General features: G+C 44.9%; 1 protein-coding gene across 4 annotated transcripts in view; it reads right to left on the bottom strand.

The window, feature by feature from the left end:
• LOC123509370 (inactive rhomboid protein 1-like) overlaps positions 1-15978 on the bottom strand; it is a 274097-nt gene that overhangs the window by 44810 nt on the left and 213309 nt on the right. For 3 of the 4 annotated variants that reach the window (XM_045263634.1, XM_045263633.1, XM_045263635.1), the window contains one exon: positions 3096-3152. The exons of the other annotated variant lie outside the window; for it this stretch is intronic. In XM_045263634.1, the coding sequence (XP_045119569.1) occupies positions 3096-3152 (57 nt within the window). The remainder of the gene's footprint in view (positions 1-3095; positions 3153-15978) is intronic. 4 annotated transcript variants of the gene reach the window in all.

Here is a 15978-nt window from a genome sequence, read left to right as displayed (position 1 = left end):
GTGATTTTATGTCCTCTCTCTCTCTCTCTCTCTCTCTCTCTCTCTCTCTCTCTCTCTCTCTCTCTCTCTCTCTCTCTCTTAAATCTTACGTCTCTAACAAATCTCAATATAAACAAACCATTAAACAAAGCATCTCTAAAGTTTAAACATGAAAAATGTGCTATCTTTAATCCTATTTTATTAAGCAGTAATGACCTTGCCACATCACTCATCTTGCATCTTCAACACCGCTGTCACGTCTTCAATCTGGCGTCTCTAGCAAAGGTTAATAAAAAACCAGCTAATTCTAGTTGTCTTTTTTTTATATGACCTTTTTTCCTATTGTGTAGCAGAGTTAGCCTCTCAAGTTAAATTCTTCCATCTGTTTGAATTCATTGCTTGATTCTAATACTATGCTTTTAGATGTACACAAGTTCACAACATTTCCCCTTATCACTCTTGTTATCGCCTTTATCTCCTACGTATCGCTATCTCTTCAATCACCGCCTGCAGTGAAGGTAGGTAAGGAAGGGAGCGCTGGATACTGACACCTGAGATTCGCCTCTCGCACGCTTATTACTGCTTATTATTACGGCAACTTCATCTTCCTAATTCATTTCGATACGTGTTCCTTTAGTGACACACACACACACACACACACACACACACACACACACACACACACACACACACACACACACACACACACACAGGGGGAGTGAGCGTCTTAATAACAGAAGTTCCCGCTAGCAGTTCAGGGCTGGCGTGGGCGGATCTAAGTTTCCTTGCCTTTAGAGTTCCCTTCATTACTAGGGGGAGGCCTTGTGTGTGTGTGTGTGTGTGTGTGTGTGTGTGTGTGTGTGTGTGTGTGTGTGTGTGTGTGTGTGTGTGTGTGAGAGAGAGAGAGAGAGAGAGAGAGAGAGAGAGAGAGAGAGAGAGAGAGAGAGAGAGAGAGAGAGAGAGAGAGAGAGAGAGAGAGAGAGAGATTTAATAAGGGCGAGAAAGCTCAATATCTTATCACAAGGTAAATTCCACCTAATCCCAAAGGTAAAAGAGGAGGAGGAGGAGGAGGAGGAGGAGGAGGAGGAGGAGGAGGAGGAGGAGGAGGAGGAGGAGACGAAGAAGAAGAAAAGAAGAAGAAGAAGAATTAGAAGAACGAGAAGGAGGAGGAGAAGGAGGAGGAGGAGGAGGAGGAGAAAAAAGAAATGAAGGACAATAATTACCACCACCACCATTACTACTACTACTACTACTACTACTACTACTACTACTATTACTACTTGTCCTTAACTCACTCTCATTAACGCTATATAAGCAAACAAGATTTTACAACAACCTGCTGGAGTAAGTAAGAGAAGTAATCATGTGGTGGTGGTGGTGGTGGTGGTGGTACAGGTGTGTCCTTGACCCCTTCACTCTAATTACTTTCAAGCAGGTGCGTCATTCCATGGTACACGATATCACTGCGCTCAGAATGGTACATATTTGGAGAAGCGAAAAAGAGAAGGAGGAGGAAGAGGAGGAGGAGGAGGAGGAGGAGGAAGAGGAGGAGGAGGAGAAGGAGGAGAGGAGGAAAAAATACTGACAATTAAGATTTTTCCAAGCAAGTGACAACACGAAGCATGACGTCACTGGTCATGCTCGGCCGCCCCGCACTGGCCTCCCGCTGCGCCGTGACGGGCCCGTGAACCACGCAGGCCTCGACAACGAACACACGGAATACAGAAATATGGTAAAAGCGAATAAGAGGAACATAAATATAACCTAACCTAACCTTAACCTAATCTAACCTAACCTAACCTTAACCTAACCTAACCAAACTTAAACCTTAACCTTGCCTAACCTAAGAGAGGAACAATGCAGCGGTAGTAATAAAACACTGCAGTAATGTGATCAGAACAGAGGCGATGTACCACGCAGGCAGGGACAACAAACACACGAAATATACAGAAATGTGGTAAAAGTGAATAAGAGAAACAGAAATATAGTACTAGTGGAGTGATAGCGGATTTATGTAACTAGAAATAACATAGCAATGCAGAAATGTTATCGGAACACAGCAATCCGTGAGAGTATATCGTCTGTGTAGAAACCAAACAATGGAATTACCTAGAAGAGTAATCGAGGAATGCTGCACAATAGAAAAATAGTGAAGCGACACGATCACACAGCAGCAGCAGCAGCATAATATACACTTGATACACCAGAGAACAAAGTAATATGATTGTACTGAAAAGCATCACGCCTCGTGCTTATTTATACATATATAAAAAAGGTGGAATGGACTTTTCAAACACGAGTGAATCCTTTGACAGGTCGACAATAACAGGATGTCATTTACCACTTCATTCTAGCAACAATAAACCATTTTACTGAATAGAAATAAAAGTACACACACTGATAGATTTAAAGTACTGATCGCTTCTTTCGTTGTCAGAGTGGCATTTCGAAATAACATACTAGTACACTCGTACAGGTCAACCTTACTCCAGCTTGGGGAAATGTCACAGTAATCAGCCTTCCCAAATTATATACTGAACTCTCACCAAAACACTGGATTACATTTTCAAGTTTTAGTGATCAATCTTTAAACATCACGCCCTGAACTTTGCTTAGACTTTCACTCAGCTGGAGAAAAGTCACCAGTCAGCAAGATAGACGTGACTGCAAACCATTATAAATTCATCCACCAGTCTGTGTTCTCTGTACCAAGACGCTACAAGGGACACTCAGCACGTATGAACAAACCCATCAGGCATATAAGCAACCAGTCAGTCAGTTAGCCAGCAGGTCAGTCAACTAACAACTGGTAAGACAAGACACACAGATTCACATACGAGTAACCAAAACCAGCAAGTAAACCAGGCAAGCAGAAAGAACCTCGACAACACACACACACTCAAACACACACACACACACACATACACACATGCAAAATAAAATATAATAGAGACAAGATCCTGTTTCCTTCACTCTGCCTGGGTCATCAACCTTGCTAGCGTTGCCCCTGGGAATTCTGCCTGTCTCTCCCTCCCCCCACCCCACATCCTGCTACCTGCCACTCTGCTGTGTTCTTTTATGCCATTCGTTCAAAATGTAATAGTGGTTGGTATTACCTGGGACCTTCTTGTTGGCTGGGAGCATGGTGGAGGGCGGGGCAGCGAGACACGTACCTGGGGATGCAAACGGATTATTATCATTATTATTATTATCATTATTGTTATTATTATTATTATTATTATTATTATTATTATTATTACTACTACTACTACTACTACTACTGCTATTAACAGCATCCTTGAATTTCAAAATACTTTACAATATACAAAACTTAGAGTTGAAAATATAAATGTATAAATGAAACATGTCTGTGTGTGTGTGTGTGTGTGTGTGTGTGTGTGTGTGTGTGTGTGTGTGTGTGTGTGTGTGTGTGTGTGTGTGTGTGTGTGTGTGTGTGTGTGTGTGTGTGTGTGTGTGTGTGTGTGTGTGTGTGTGTGTGTGTGTGTGTGTGTGTGTGTGTGTGTGAATGCGCGCACGAGCTGTGTGGGTAATGCAGGACTGGCCGGTGAAACACAGCGGGAATATTAATTTTACACACAAGGAAATAACGTGAACATTTTACAGAATAGTGTGCGTGCAATTTTTAAGAGGATTACGAGTGTTTCCTTTTATACATTTAATCATCCCCTCTTTCCCTTTTTGTTAACTGATGACGCAAGGCGATGAAGGACAGGCAGGTGTGGTTCAGGGGTTCAGGGACGCGAGGGTGCAGATAAGTAGGCAGACAGGTGTGTGTATATGAGGCCAAGGTGATGTCGTGATGTGGTGATGAGGTGATGAGGAGACACACTCATATTGACTGATTTCTTTTATGTGAGAGGGGAAAAACTGGCCAAGAGGAACATGAAACGAAAAGACAAGACCCACTTAGTTGTCAGTCCCCTTGCAGGTCTAAGAGAATTGTCCGAAACGAGGGAATAAATAGTGTTAAAAACTTTGATAGGTGGAGACGTGAGTGTGGTGGAGAAAAGCAATGAGTGGAGTTGGTACGTGGTGTGGTGGTGTGTGGTGATAATATGTGCCTAAAAATTATAGTGGTAAAGACTTTGATAGGTGGAGACATGGGTGTGGTGGACAAAAGCAATGACTGGAGTTAGTGTGTGGTGTGCTGGTGTGTGGTGGTGTGTGTGGTGTGTGGTGATGTGTGGTGTGTGCTAAAAATATGTGGCTAAAATTTATAGTGGTAAAGAGGTGTGTAGTTTGTGGTAGATATGTGTGGTGAAGACAGGCAAGTGGTGTGTGGTACAGGTATGTGGTAAGTGGTACAGGTGAGGTCTCTATGGCACAGGTGTGTAAGTGACAAAGAAAAAAAAAAAAAAAAAACGAAAACGAAGGCAAAGAAAACGGGTGCCAGGCTAGACTTAAATAAATATCCCCGTCAGGTCTGGCTAGGTTTTCTGTCACTGCTGAAGAAGGAACACTCAAGGGTAACGCTTTTACTTCCCTCTCCTTCTTCTTGCTTCACTTCCTTAGTCTCGCAATGTTTCGCTTCTTTTCTCTCTCTTTCATAGCAGTTTATACTTAAATATACATCAAAACTATTCTTCTCACGAATAGGTATCTATATTCATTGCTCTCTCTCTCTCTCTCTCTCTCTCTCTCTCTCTCTCTCTCTCTCTCTCTCTCTCTCCTATTGACTACTTCATGCTCTCAGGCAAGTCATGCACCAAAGAAAACTAGCGAGCAAAGAGCATGTGAAAGGTGGACTCACTTATTTGCATTATTAAGTCGAAGAAGGAGAGAGAGAGAGAGAGAGAGAGAGAGAGAGAGAGAGAGAGAGAGAGAGAGAGAGAGAGAGAGAGAGAGAGAGAGAGAGAGAGAGAGAGAGAGAGAGAGAGAGAGTACTACCGAATTTCTCCCTTAGCATTCTACAGATTTTTCAAAGATTTCTACGGATTTTTTTTCTCCTCGCAATGAATTCTACCAATTTTTTTTTTGACCACTAAGAATTCTCCAGAAAAAAAATAAAAGGAAAAGTTGATGATAAATGTACACGAAAAGAAAAGAAAAGAAAAAAAAATAGAAAATTAAACTAAGTGAAGAAATTTAACAAAGAATCCCACTGAGAATGTAAGTTAAGTTGAAAGTCTCACTACTCCTTACTGAGACCTTGCCCTGTGTGTGTGTGTGTGTGTGTGTGTGTGTGTGTGTGTGTGTGTGTGTGTGTTTCAGTGCATCCCATGTAAGCAAAATTTGAACACACGTCATGAGCAGGCGAAGAGAGAGAGAGAGAGAGAGAGAGAGAGAGAGAGAGAGAGAGAGAGAGAGAGAGAGAGAGAGAGAGAGAGAGAGAGAGTCAATTCTACATATTTATAGTTTCAATTGTCATTTTTCTTCCCCCTTTGTGACGAGTGTGTCAGTGATGTGCTTGCGTTGGCGGCGGCACGAGCGGAGCTGGAGGCGGTGGTGGCGGCAGTCGAGGGAAACACAAACGAATACAGGAGAAGAACAAACACCCGATGGCTCTTCCTTACACGACTGTCTGCTAATGTTAAAGTACTTGGCGCAGGATACTGACACACACACACATACACACAAACACACACACACACACATACACACACAGACATCACTCCCCCCAACACAACGAACACAAGGCACAACACATTACACACAAACACAAAGGGAACGCGACTAACAATAAAAATTAAATATTCATCAAACCAAAAGAGAGTCTTGGCCGTAACATCACTCACGGGAGATGGCCAAACTGTATGTCACATCCACTTCTTACCGCTATGTATGTATGTATGTATGTATAGTCACTACCGCAGAGAGAGAGAGAGAGAGAGAGAGAGAGAGAGAGAGAGAGAGAGAGAGAGAGAGAGTTCATACATAGGAAATGATATCTTGCTGACGTGGGTGAAATATGGTCAAGGCATAATAGAGTCGTGGTATCCGCACAGAGTATGTTTTCCAATATTAAAGTTATGTAACCACGACCTTGTGCTGCCACGGTGGTGTTGCTGGAGCTTGCTGTTGTTGTTGTTGTTGTTGTTGTTGTTGTTGTTGTTGTTGTTGTTGTTGTTGTTATAAGTATTAATAGGACGAACCTTCTTTTCTATGTATGAGTGGATAACTGACCAAGGCGGAATTAAAACAATAAAAAATAACCACTCAGTCGCCAGTACCCTTACAGATCCGAAGTGAAGCCAAGGTGCAGTAGTAGTAGTAGTAGTAGTAATAGTAGTAATAGTAGTAGTAGTAGTAGTAGTAGTAGTAGTAGTAGTAGTAGTAGTAGTAGTATTTTTACCATTAGTATGACAGCTCCCACTACCTACCACTACACACACACACACACACACACACACACACACACACACACACACACACACACACACACACACACACTACCACCACCACCACCACCACTAGTAGAGCCTCCCCAGCCAGCAGGCGGCCCAAGAAACTCATGCGGGGCACACAGCACACTCGAGCCTTCCACAAAACCAGCCTTTTACCTCCCAAGCATTATTAGCGGCATTTCCAGCGGTAACTCAACCATAGTCATATTCGCTAAAGAAATTTCACGAGGGAACTGGGGCAAAAATTTTCAAGGGTGGATTTGTTGTGTATTTGCTTTAGCCCCGCACTCTCTCCCTCCCCGTCCGTGCCTCCCTCCCTTCCTACCCCCTCCAGGCAGCGCGGCGACGTCACAAGTAAACAAACAAAATGGCGGAGGAAAGTGAAAAGGTGATCGTTTTAAAAATCTGCTGAAATTCGCCTGAAGCTTTGCGAGGGAGAGAAGCGAACGAACATTTCCAGTTATAGTCCCTTCCATTACACCACCTGTCCCTCCCTGCCTCCTGCCTCCCTGTACCCTTGCCTTTCCACCTGTCCACCTGCCCCTCCCTGCCTCCTGCCTCCCTGTACCCTTGCCTTTCCACCTGTCCACCTGCCCCTCCCTGCCTCCTGCCTCCCTGTACCCTTGCCTTTCCACCTGTCCACCTGCCCCTCCCTCCCTCCTGCCTCCCTGTACCCTTGCCTTTCCACCTGTCCACCTGCCCCTCCCTCCCTCCTGCCTCCCTGTACCCTTGCCTTTCCACCTGTCCACCTGCCCTCCCTCCTCCTGCCTCCCTGTACCCTTGCCTTTCCACCTGTTGCCTTTCCACCTGTCCACCTGTCCTCCCTGCCTCCTGCCTCCTGTACCCTTGCCTTTCCACCTGTCCACCTGCCTGCCTCCTGCCTCCCTGTACCCTTGCCTTTCCACCTGTCCACCTGTCCCTCCCTGCCTCCTGCCTCCCTGTACCCTTGCCTTTCCACCTGTCCACCTGCCCCTCCCTGCCTCCTGCCTCCCTGTACCCTTGCCTTTCCACCTGTCCACCTGTCCCTCCCTGCCTCCTGCCTCCACCCCTGTATCCCTGTACCCTTGCCTTTCCACCTGTCCACCTGCCCTCCCTGCCTCCTGCCTCCCTGTACCCTTGCCTTTCCACCTGTCCACCTGCCCCTCCCTTCCTCCTGCCTCCCTGTATCCCTGCTTTTCCACCTGTCCACCTCTCTCTCTCTCTCTCTCTCTCTTCTCTCTCGTCTCTTTCTTACTCCTCGTCTTCCTAATCCTTCTATTTTCATTTTCAAACTGTCTTTCTCTGTCTCTTTTTTTTCCTTTTACTCTTCTTCCTGAAGCTCTCTCTCCTCTCGCCCTCTTCCGCCTTTCTCTTGTGTTTCTTCTTTCTCATCCCTTTTTTTTTATCTCCTTTTCCTCCTCCTCCTCTTCTTCTTCTTTTTCCTCCTCCTCCTCCTCCTCCTCCTCCTCCTCCTCCTCCTCCTCCTCCTCCTCCTGTAAGCTGGAATATCTTAAATCACTTGTTTATTTATCTTGCTTCATTTAAACTGCCTTTGTGTTTGTTCGTCTCTCTGTCTGTCTGTCTTTCTGTCTGTCTGTCTATGTGTCTATCTGTCTCTCTCTCTCTCTCTGCTTCCCTAGTCTCTTCCTTACTCTTCCTCGTCTTCTTTCTTTTTCTAGTCCTTGTATTTTCATTTTCAAACTCTCTCTCTCTCTCTCTCTCTCTCTCTCTCTCTCTCTCTCTCTCTAGCATTACAATGACCCGGAGCTCCACACACTGAGGTCAAAAATCTCCAAGGAGATCAAAAGAAGTCTGAGAAAATGTCTTGACTGTGACTCAAAGAAGATATATTTCCCTTAAGAGTGACGCAGCGACGGCAGAGGAAGGAGAGAAAGAAGAAAAAACACATCGGTTTCCAGAAATTACTTGAAGATTCGTCCACGACGCAGCACAGCCCGAGACAAAGACTGAGTTCTGCTGTCACACTTATCTTATCGTACCGGGAAATGTAAGCAAGGAAGGAATGGGAGACTGGCAGGAGGAGGAGGAGGAGGAGGAGGAGGAGGAGGAGGAGGAGGAGGAGGAGGAGGAGGAGGAGGAGGAGGAGATGAGGCAGAGTTGGATGGAATTAGCTTCGTTTTTTTTTATTCTTCTTTTTCTGTTGAGTTTCTGTTGATTCTTTTTTTTTTTGCGTTTCTTCTTAGTGGATATTCAGTTTCTTGTTATTACATTTATTTTTATCTATTTTCGTTCTGGGTTTGAGAAATGATGAGATAAGCTGAAGTGAAGGTGTGTCGCAGTGGTGGTAGTAGTAGTAGTAGTAGTAGTAGTAGTAGTAGTAGCAATAGTAGTAGTAGTAGTGGTGGCGGTAGAAATAGTTGTAGTAGTAGTAGTAGTAGTAGTAGTAGTAGTAGTAGTAGTAGTAGTGTTGTAGTAGTAGTGATGGTATTATTATCATTATTATTATTATTATTATTATTATTATTATTATTATTATTATTATTATTATTAGTGGTATTATTATTATTATTATTATTATTATTATTATTATTATTATTATTATTATTATTATTATTATTATTATTATTATTATTAGTAGTAGTAGTGGTGGTGGTGGTGATGGTGGTGGTGGATGAACAGTGGTAGTCGTAGCAGTGATAGTAGTAGTGTGACTCCCCGTCGTGTTCCTACCACGTCCCATTATTTTCTCCCTCATGGAAGGTCAGGTACTTCCTCTCACTTTCTACTGACAGGTGTGTGGGTCGGAGTGGCGGAAAGGTTACGATGAACGAGTACACGGCATTTCAAACACGGGCATAATTTTAGGTCCTGACTGATCTGTTTGATTTCCCGCCACTATTACTCTGCTCTTTATTCTGTTTCACCAACTCTGTCACATTAACTTTTCCAGGTGAGCTCACGCCAACACACCAACGCTTCCTTATGCTGACTGACTGACTGACTGATGCTGACTGGCACTGACTGATGCTTTAACTCGCTGAATGGTCGACGTGTGCAAGTGCTTTTTTTTTCTTTCTTTTATTCTATTCTTGCCAAAACCTTAATTGTAATAGGACAGATTACCTTTAGGACTATATTATCAAACACTTCCGCGCCTCACAGCACCTTCACTATTTTCAAAGGGTTCTAGTTGAAGTGACACGGGTTTTTAAGGATGTTTCTGTAATTCTAGTGACTTATTATCAACAGGACAAATACTCTTTAGAAATCGGCAAATCGTCTCCGTAGTCTGTTTTCAAAGGGTTCTAGTTGAAGTGACACGGGTTTTTAAGGATGTTTCTATAATTTTAGTGACATGTTAACCAGTTTTCTGCATTATCAACAGGACAAATACTCTCTTCGAAAAATGATCGCGGTGGGAGAAGGAAGCGTATCTGAATATGGTGCTTACTTCCATAATACAACACTTTGGTATTAAGACGCCTTTTTCTCTCTGTTGTATGTATTAACTCCTTCAGTACTGGGACGCATTTTTCCCTTGAATTTTTTAGTGTGATTGGACGATTTTATTTACATTAGGAAGAGTCTATAGAGGTCAGAAGATTAATGGCCGGTGTCTTCACTATTTCAATCCCCACGGAAGTTTGTAAAGCTCTAGAAAATCATCAAACAGTAAGCAGAATGAATGTGAAGGCGCGTCATGGTTCCAAATCCCCTTTAGCTCAGAAATTCCCGTGAAAAGCCCACATGGTATAAATAAAAAAAAAAAAAGAAAAGAAAAGGCAGCTGGCGAAAGACAAAAATCACAATAAAACTGAGGTGGCGGGCCCATACAGATACAAAAGCGTCAGGTAAAGCAAGAGGATAAGTGCTTTAGGTACAAACACATCGCCGGGAAGCTTTACGTAAACCAGTCAGCGAGTAAGAGCATTAGCTAGCGGCAGTGTTACCGTGTTACCGTGTTACCGTGTCATCTGGCGGCTGACTTACCGACACACACCTGGCAGAGTAAAGCACATAAAGAAAACTAAATCCTGGTTAATCCCATGAGCACAATGACGGGTTTTCATTTTCACTTTGTTTACTGTAGCCATTAATCTCCTGACCTACAGAGACCCTTCCTAATGTCAATAAAATGGTCTAATCGTACACAAATCTCAAGGTAAAAATGTGTCCCGGTATTGTAGGGGCTAAAATAAAAGAGAAAAACTGTAACGTAGAGCTTCTTTTGTTAATAGGGAGGGTATAAATGGGTGCTTGAGTAGATGGGGGTGTCTCTTTGTTGCTTTGTGTGGTAATGTGTGTCCTCGTACCAGAGAACAGGGAAGGACGGAGAGTACAGGAGGGTTACGGGGAAGGAAGACACCAGGGACTTAATCCATAAAGGTGAGACGGTCCTCAATGTTGTGTGACTGAGAAGTGTGAATACTGGAGGTCTTGCGGTATTCGAGGTCTGTCTGCCTGTCTGTCTGTCTGTCTGTCTGTCTGTCTGTCTGTCTGTCTCTCTCTCATAATGGTATTCATAAAACATACAGAATTACCGAGAAAGAGCGAGAGAGAGAGAGAGAGAGAGAGAGAGAGAGAGAGAGAGAGAGAGAGAGAGAGAGAGAGAGAGAGAGAGAGAGAGAGAGAGAGAGAGAGAGACCACAACATGTACATATAACCTTTCGTGGAAAATTATCGAGTAACATTTAACAGGAAGAAAGGAAGAAAGATGACCAAATGAAAAAAATAAATAAAAAAGAAGGGAAGAAATAATAATGGAATTATGAAAATAAGGAGAAAAAACGATATATATAAAATCTTTCATGGAACTTCATCTAATGCGTCAGAAGAGAAGGTCGGGTTGGGTACATCGTCTTTAAGAGGGAGGCGGGAGGAGAGAGAGAGAGAGAGAGAGAGAGAGAGAGAGAGAGAGAGAGAGAGAGAGAGAGAGAGAGAGAGAGAGAGAGAGAGAGAGAGAGAGAGAGAGAAGCAGGGGGAGGGGTGACGTCACATTCAATGGCGTGTTTTGCTAGCTTAGCAGAGTCTCCTTTGCACCTCTGCGTGTCTGTGTGTGTGTCTGTGTCATGTCTGTGTTCACCTGTGTCACTCTCGTGTCTGTGTGTAAGGTGATGAGTGCTGTGGTGTTATGGTGCTGAGATACGTTGTGTTGGTGAGGATGTGGTGCTGTGGTGGTGCTGTGGTAATGGTGCTCGAGTTAAGCTGTTATTGTGTGCTGTGTGGTGGTGAGGATGTGGTGTGGTGGTGATGCTATGGTAGTAGTGCAGGGGTTAAGCTGTTTGGTGCTGAGGCTGTGATGCTGTGGTGGTGAGGTGCTGTGTGGTGGTAGTGGTTGTTGAGTTACGCTGTTGTGGTGTGCTGTGTGGTAGTGAGGATGTGGTGAGGTGGTGTGATGTTGAGGTGCTGTAATGGTGATGCTGTGCCGGTACTTGAGTTACGCTATAGTGGTGTGCTGTGTTGCTGTGTTACTGTCTTGCTGTGTTTTGTTGTGAAGCGTATCGCCGTACCAGTGTTCGAGTGTTCTTGTTTCCGTGTTTGCTGAATTGTTTTGGTGAGACGAGACGAGAATGTGGGAGTGTGTGGCTGCTTTCCCTCCGTGCTCGGCCTGAGAGAGAGAGAGAGAGAGAGAGAGAGAGAGAGAGAGAGAGAGAGAGAGAGAGAGATTTCCCTGAATTACCCAACAGATTGATTTCATTAGTGTCGAGGCACGGAGGGCAGCAGCAGCAGCAGCAGCAGGAGGAGCATGAGGAGGAGGAGGAGGAGGAGGAGGGGGGAGGAGGAGAAGGAGGAGGCCACCAGTGCGTCCTTCATCAGACATCAAAGCAAGCAAAAAACATCAAACAACTAGTCTAACAAAACCTCGTGTCTGGCAGTCTATCTTTACACAAGCATCGTAACTGAGAAAAAAGAAGAGAAAGAAAAAACAACAACTGACTCCACTCTCTGCCTTTGAACATTCGCATCTAATAAAACAAATAACAAAAAGAAGAAGTGAATAAATAAAAGCAATTTCATAGATAAAAAAGTAAAAAAAAAAAACTCTTGAATATATAACACACAGAAACAAACACGATCAGACGAAATATGTAACGCAGATGCAGGAACAGATCGCAATGGTAGTGGGGGTAGTGTTGGTAGTGTTGGTAGTAGTGGTGGTGGTGGAGAGCAAGCAGACACTCCCTTTGCAAACTATCACGAGAACAAAGAGCGTACAGGGCGGGGCCACGTGGACGACCTAGCAACTAAAGGGAGTGTGAGTCGTAGGTAGCGGTGGTATGGCTCCATGGGGCAAGTGTGCGGGAGACCAGGCCAAGCACGAGGCGGAGAGTCTGTACATGTAGTTTAGGGCGTGGGAGGCGGACAGGTGGCGTGGTGTTATGTCTGGGTGGCAGGTAAGGTGTCTGAGTGGCTGGGGCTGCTCCTAAATGGGGGGAGAAGTGGTAAATGCGGGGGTAGCAGCGAGGGGAAAGGTAGAAGGGTGATGCTAGAGGCTGGAAGAAGGACGAAGTAAAAACCTGGGTACTCTAAAGATGAAAGATAGAGATGTGATGGTGAAAGGGAAGAAATGATGGGGACTCGAGATGCTAAAGAAAGATGCGAGAGTAAAGAACGAAGAGGATGAAGGAGGATGAAGAAGAGAAAACCAGGATGAAGGAGGATGAAGAGGAGAGAAAGGGCAGGTAGAAACTCTAAACGTGGGGAATGAAAAGTAAAGGACGAAGGGAGATTGTAGAGTGATGGAGGATAAAGAATGAAAGAAGGGAAGAGGATAATGATGAAGACAAAATGCCATGAACGTGGACGAAAAAAGATGCTGAGGACTTGAAGAAGGAGAAGGAGGATAAGGAGGAGGAGGAGGAGGAGGAGGAGGAGGAGGAGGAGGAGGAGGAGGAGGAGGAGGAGGAGGAAGAGGAAGAGGAAGAGAAAGAGGAGGAGGAGGAAGAGAACTTGAAGAATCTGGGGATGAAGGTAGAGTCTGTGAGCTGGGGAACGGAAGTAATCAGGGGAGATGAGAGGTTGGGAAGAAGAAGAAGAAGAAGAAGAAGAAGAAGAAGAAGAAGAAGAAGAAGAAGAAGGAGGAGACGGGAAGCAGGAGTGGCAGGAGCGGGAGGATGAAGAGCAGCAGGAATAGGAGAGGAAAACCTTGCTGTATGTAAACAAAGAGCATAGCAAGGACAGGTCACGCAACACAAAGCCTTCCGCTGCTAACAGGGCTCTGATTGCAACTGAAGGAGCTGCAGGAGGCGTCCCAGGAGACCAAGACCCCAACAACTCCCTAAACCTTCCTTTACTAAGACTTCCAGGAAATAAAAAAAACGAGAAAGCGAAAAAAATCCAAGACACGAACGGCGGTTTCTTTGTTTTAGGGCGTCGCTTGCCGCTACTGGTGAGGAAGGCGTGGGAGAGAGAGAGAGAGAGAGAGAGAGAGAGAGAGAGAGAGAGAGAGAGAGAGAGAGAGAGAGAGGGAGGCAGGGGCAGAGAAATCGAGTACTGGCAGGGAGGAAAGAGAGATAGGGAGGGAAGCATGTGGTAAGGATGGCAGGGAGGGTAGGATGGGCGAAGAAAACAAGCACATGGCGGACGAGAGAGAGAGAGAGAGAGAGAGAGAGAGAGAGAGAGAGAGAGAGAGAGAGAGAGAGAGAGAGAGAGAGAGAGAGAGAGAGAGAGAGAGCACAACAACAGGAACAGAGAGAGGTAAAAGGAAAGTACGAGAATAAAGAACAAAGAAACATGACAAATACAAACAAAAAACATGCGATATTAAAAGCAAAACATGATACAGAGTTGGTAATGAAGCGTTTTCTCTCTCTCTCTCTCTCTCTCTCTCTCTCTCTCTCTCTCTCTCTCTCTCCCGCCAGCCAGCCACAGCCACCAAGCATTAATGGCACAGCATCACCTCCCCGACGCAAGCAGCGCCTTGGATGCCGTGCTGTGCTGTGTTACCTGCCGCGCCTACAGGATAAAATGATCAATAAGTTTAGGTAGGTAGGCATCCCACCTATGCCCGCTTGGTAACAGTGCTCTCTCTCTCTCTCTCTCTCTCTCTCTCTCTCTCTCTCTCTCTCTCTCTCTTTCTGCTTTCCTAAGTTGTCACACGTCCCTATCCATTGAAACTTGGTCTGGCCACCGTCCCTGGTCGCTTCTCCTCCCTCCCGCCTCCCTCAGCGCCGCCGCGGCCCCCCGAGCACACTAAATTGGAGATTCTGCCGCCGGGTAATTCAAGTAATGGTCATAAAATGGAATGAAGCATAAATAAGGACACGCGCGGGAGCCATGAGCACACACGGCAGGGAAGAGCGATGGCGCCCGGTCGTTCACCCCATCCACCCCGCCCACCCAGCCGCCTCCATCCGCGCGGCGACAACACTTGCGATCCCAGCCGCCTGCCCTGCCCGAGCCACGCACACCCACGCTTCGACCCTCCCTATTATCCCATCCCACTACCCACGCCTCACCTATCTCCGCCTCCCACACCACGGAAACCCTAAACTCATGTCCCTCCCCTCCCTGTACACTCCCCCCACGCCCCACTGCCTATTCCACACACCCATGCCTCGCCTATCTCTGCCTACCACGCCACGCTGCCTCCCTGTGTCCCAGCATCCACGCCTCTCTGTATCTAACGCCTCCACGCCCGCATGCACCTTTAACCAGCGCGCCAGGGAGACTCAGCTCAGCGCCCGCCACGCCACGCCATGAGGGAACAGAGCTGGCTTGTTTGCAGGGCCCTTTTGATATTTTTTTCGTGAATTTCTGTTTTTATTTTTATGTCTCACGATCTGGAGTATTAATAAGTAAATCCTTCACAGTTATTGGTTTTCAGGTGTTATTGTGGTTGGTTTTCTTTTTGTCGTGTTTCATTTAGTGGTTGTCTAGGTTTTTTTTTAATATGTTTATTGGTTTCCCTATCTATCAAATGCTCTGTACCTTGTTTTATTCTCAGTGCGTTTGCTAAAAAAAAAAAAAAAAAAAATCGAAGAGGTTAACGAGATGTGGAATAAAGAAATAAAGTCGATACAATTTCAGGCTTCACCTCAAAAAACCATCGGTCATTTCCTTAAAGCATCATTCATCTTGCTATCCTTTACTATCAAAGCACAAAATCACAGACACGTACACTCAACGCATATAAACATTAAAAACAAGTGAAGAACTGACGTATTGCTTAATTGTTATCCTGGTAAAGGCGATTGGAGGTATAATTCCACGTCCATGTGCGCTTCACTGCACGGACAGAGTGAATGCAATACTTGGCTAATCTTCTGCAAGGGGGAGACTAATATAAACATGCACGGAGGATTGATAGGAAGGGAGGTACTGCGGAGTTCTGTGCTGGTACTGCTTATAGAAAACGGAGATTGAAGCTATGTAAAGAGAGAGAGAAAGGGAGGAAAAGCGAGACAAAGAGACGCATGGACTGATTAGAATACTTGAACGAAGCTGCTCGGTAATGAAGGAAAGGAAAATGAAGGAAAGGAAGGAGGAAACAAAGGAAGAAAGAGAAAGGCAGTTAGGAAGAAAGGACCTTATGAAAGAATAAGGAAAGAATACAGAAAGAGAAGAAAGAGAAAAAAAACAAACATAAAGAGAATGAAGAAAAAAAAAATAAAAAAAAACTTCAAAAGAAAGGAGGAAACAAAGGAAGAAAAAGAAAAGCAGTTAGGAAGAAAGGACCTTATGAAAGAATAAG

The sequence above is a fragment of the Portunus trituberculatus genome, chromosome 27 (genome assembly GCF_017591435.1).
Source record: "Portunus trituberculatus isolate SZX2019 chromosome 27, ASM1759143v1, whole genome shotgun sequence".
Lineage (NCBI taxonomy): Eukaryota > Metazoa > Arthropoda > Malacostraca > Decapoda > Portunidae > Portunus > Portunus trituberculatus.
The sequence above is the reverse complement of the archived record's forward strand: the minus strand, read 5'-3'. Positions and strand labels throughout refer to the sequence as shown.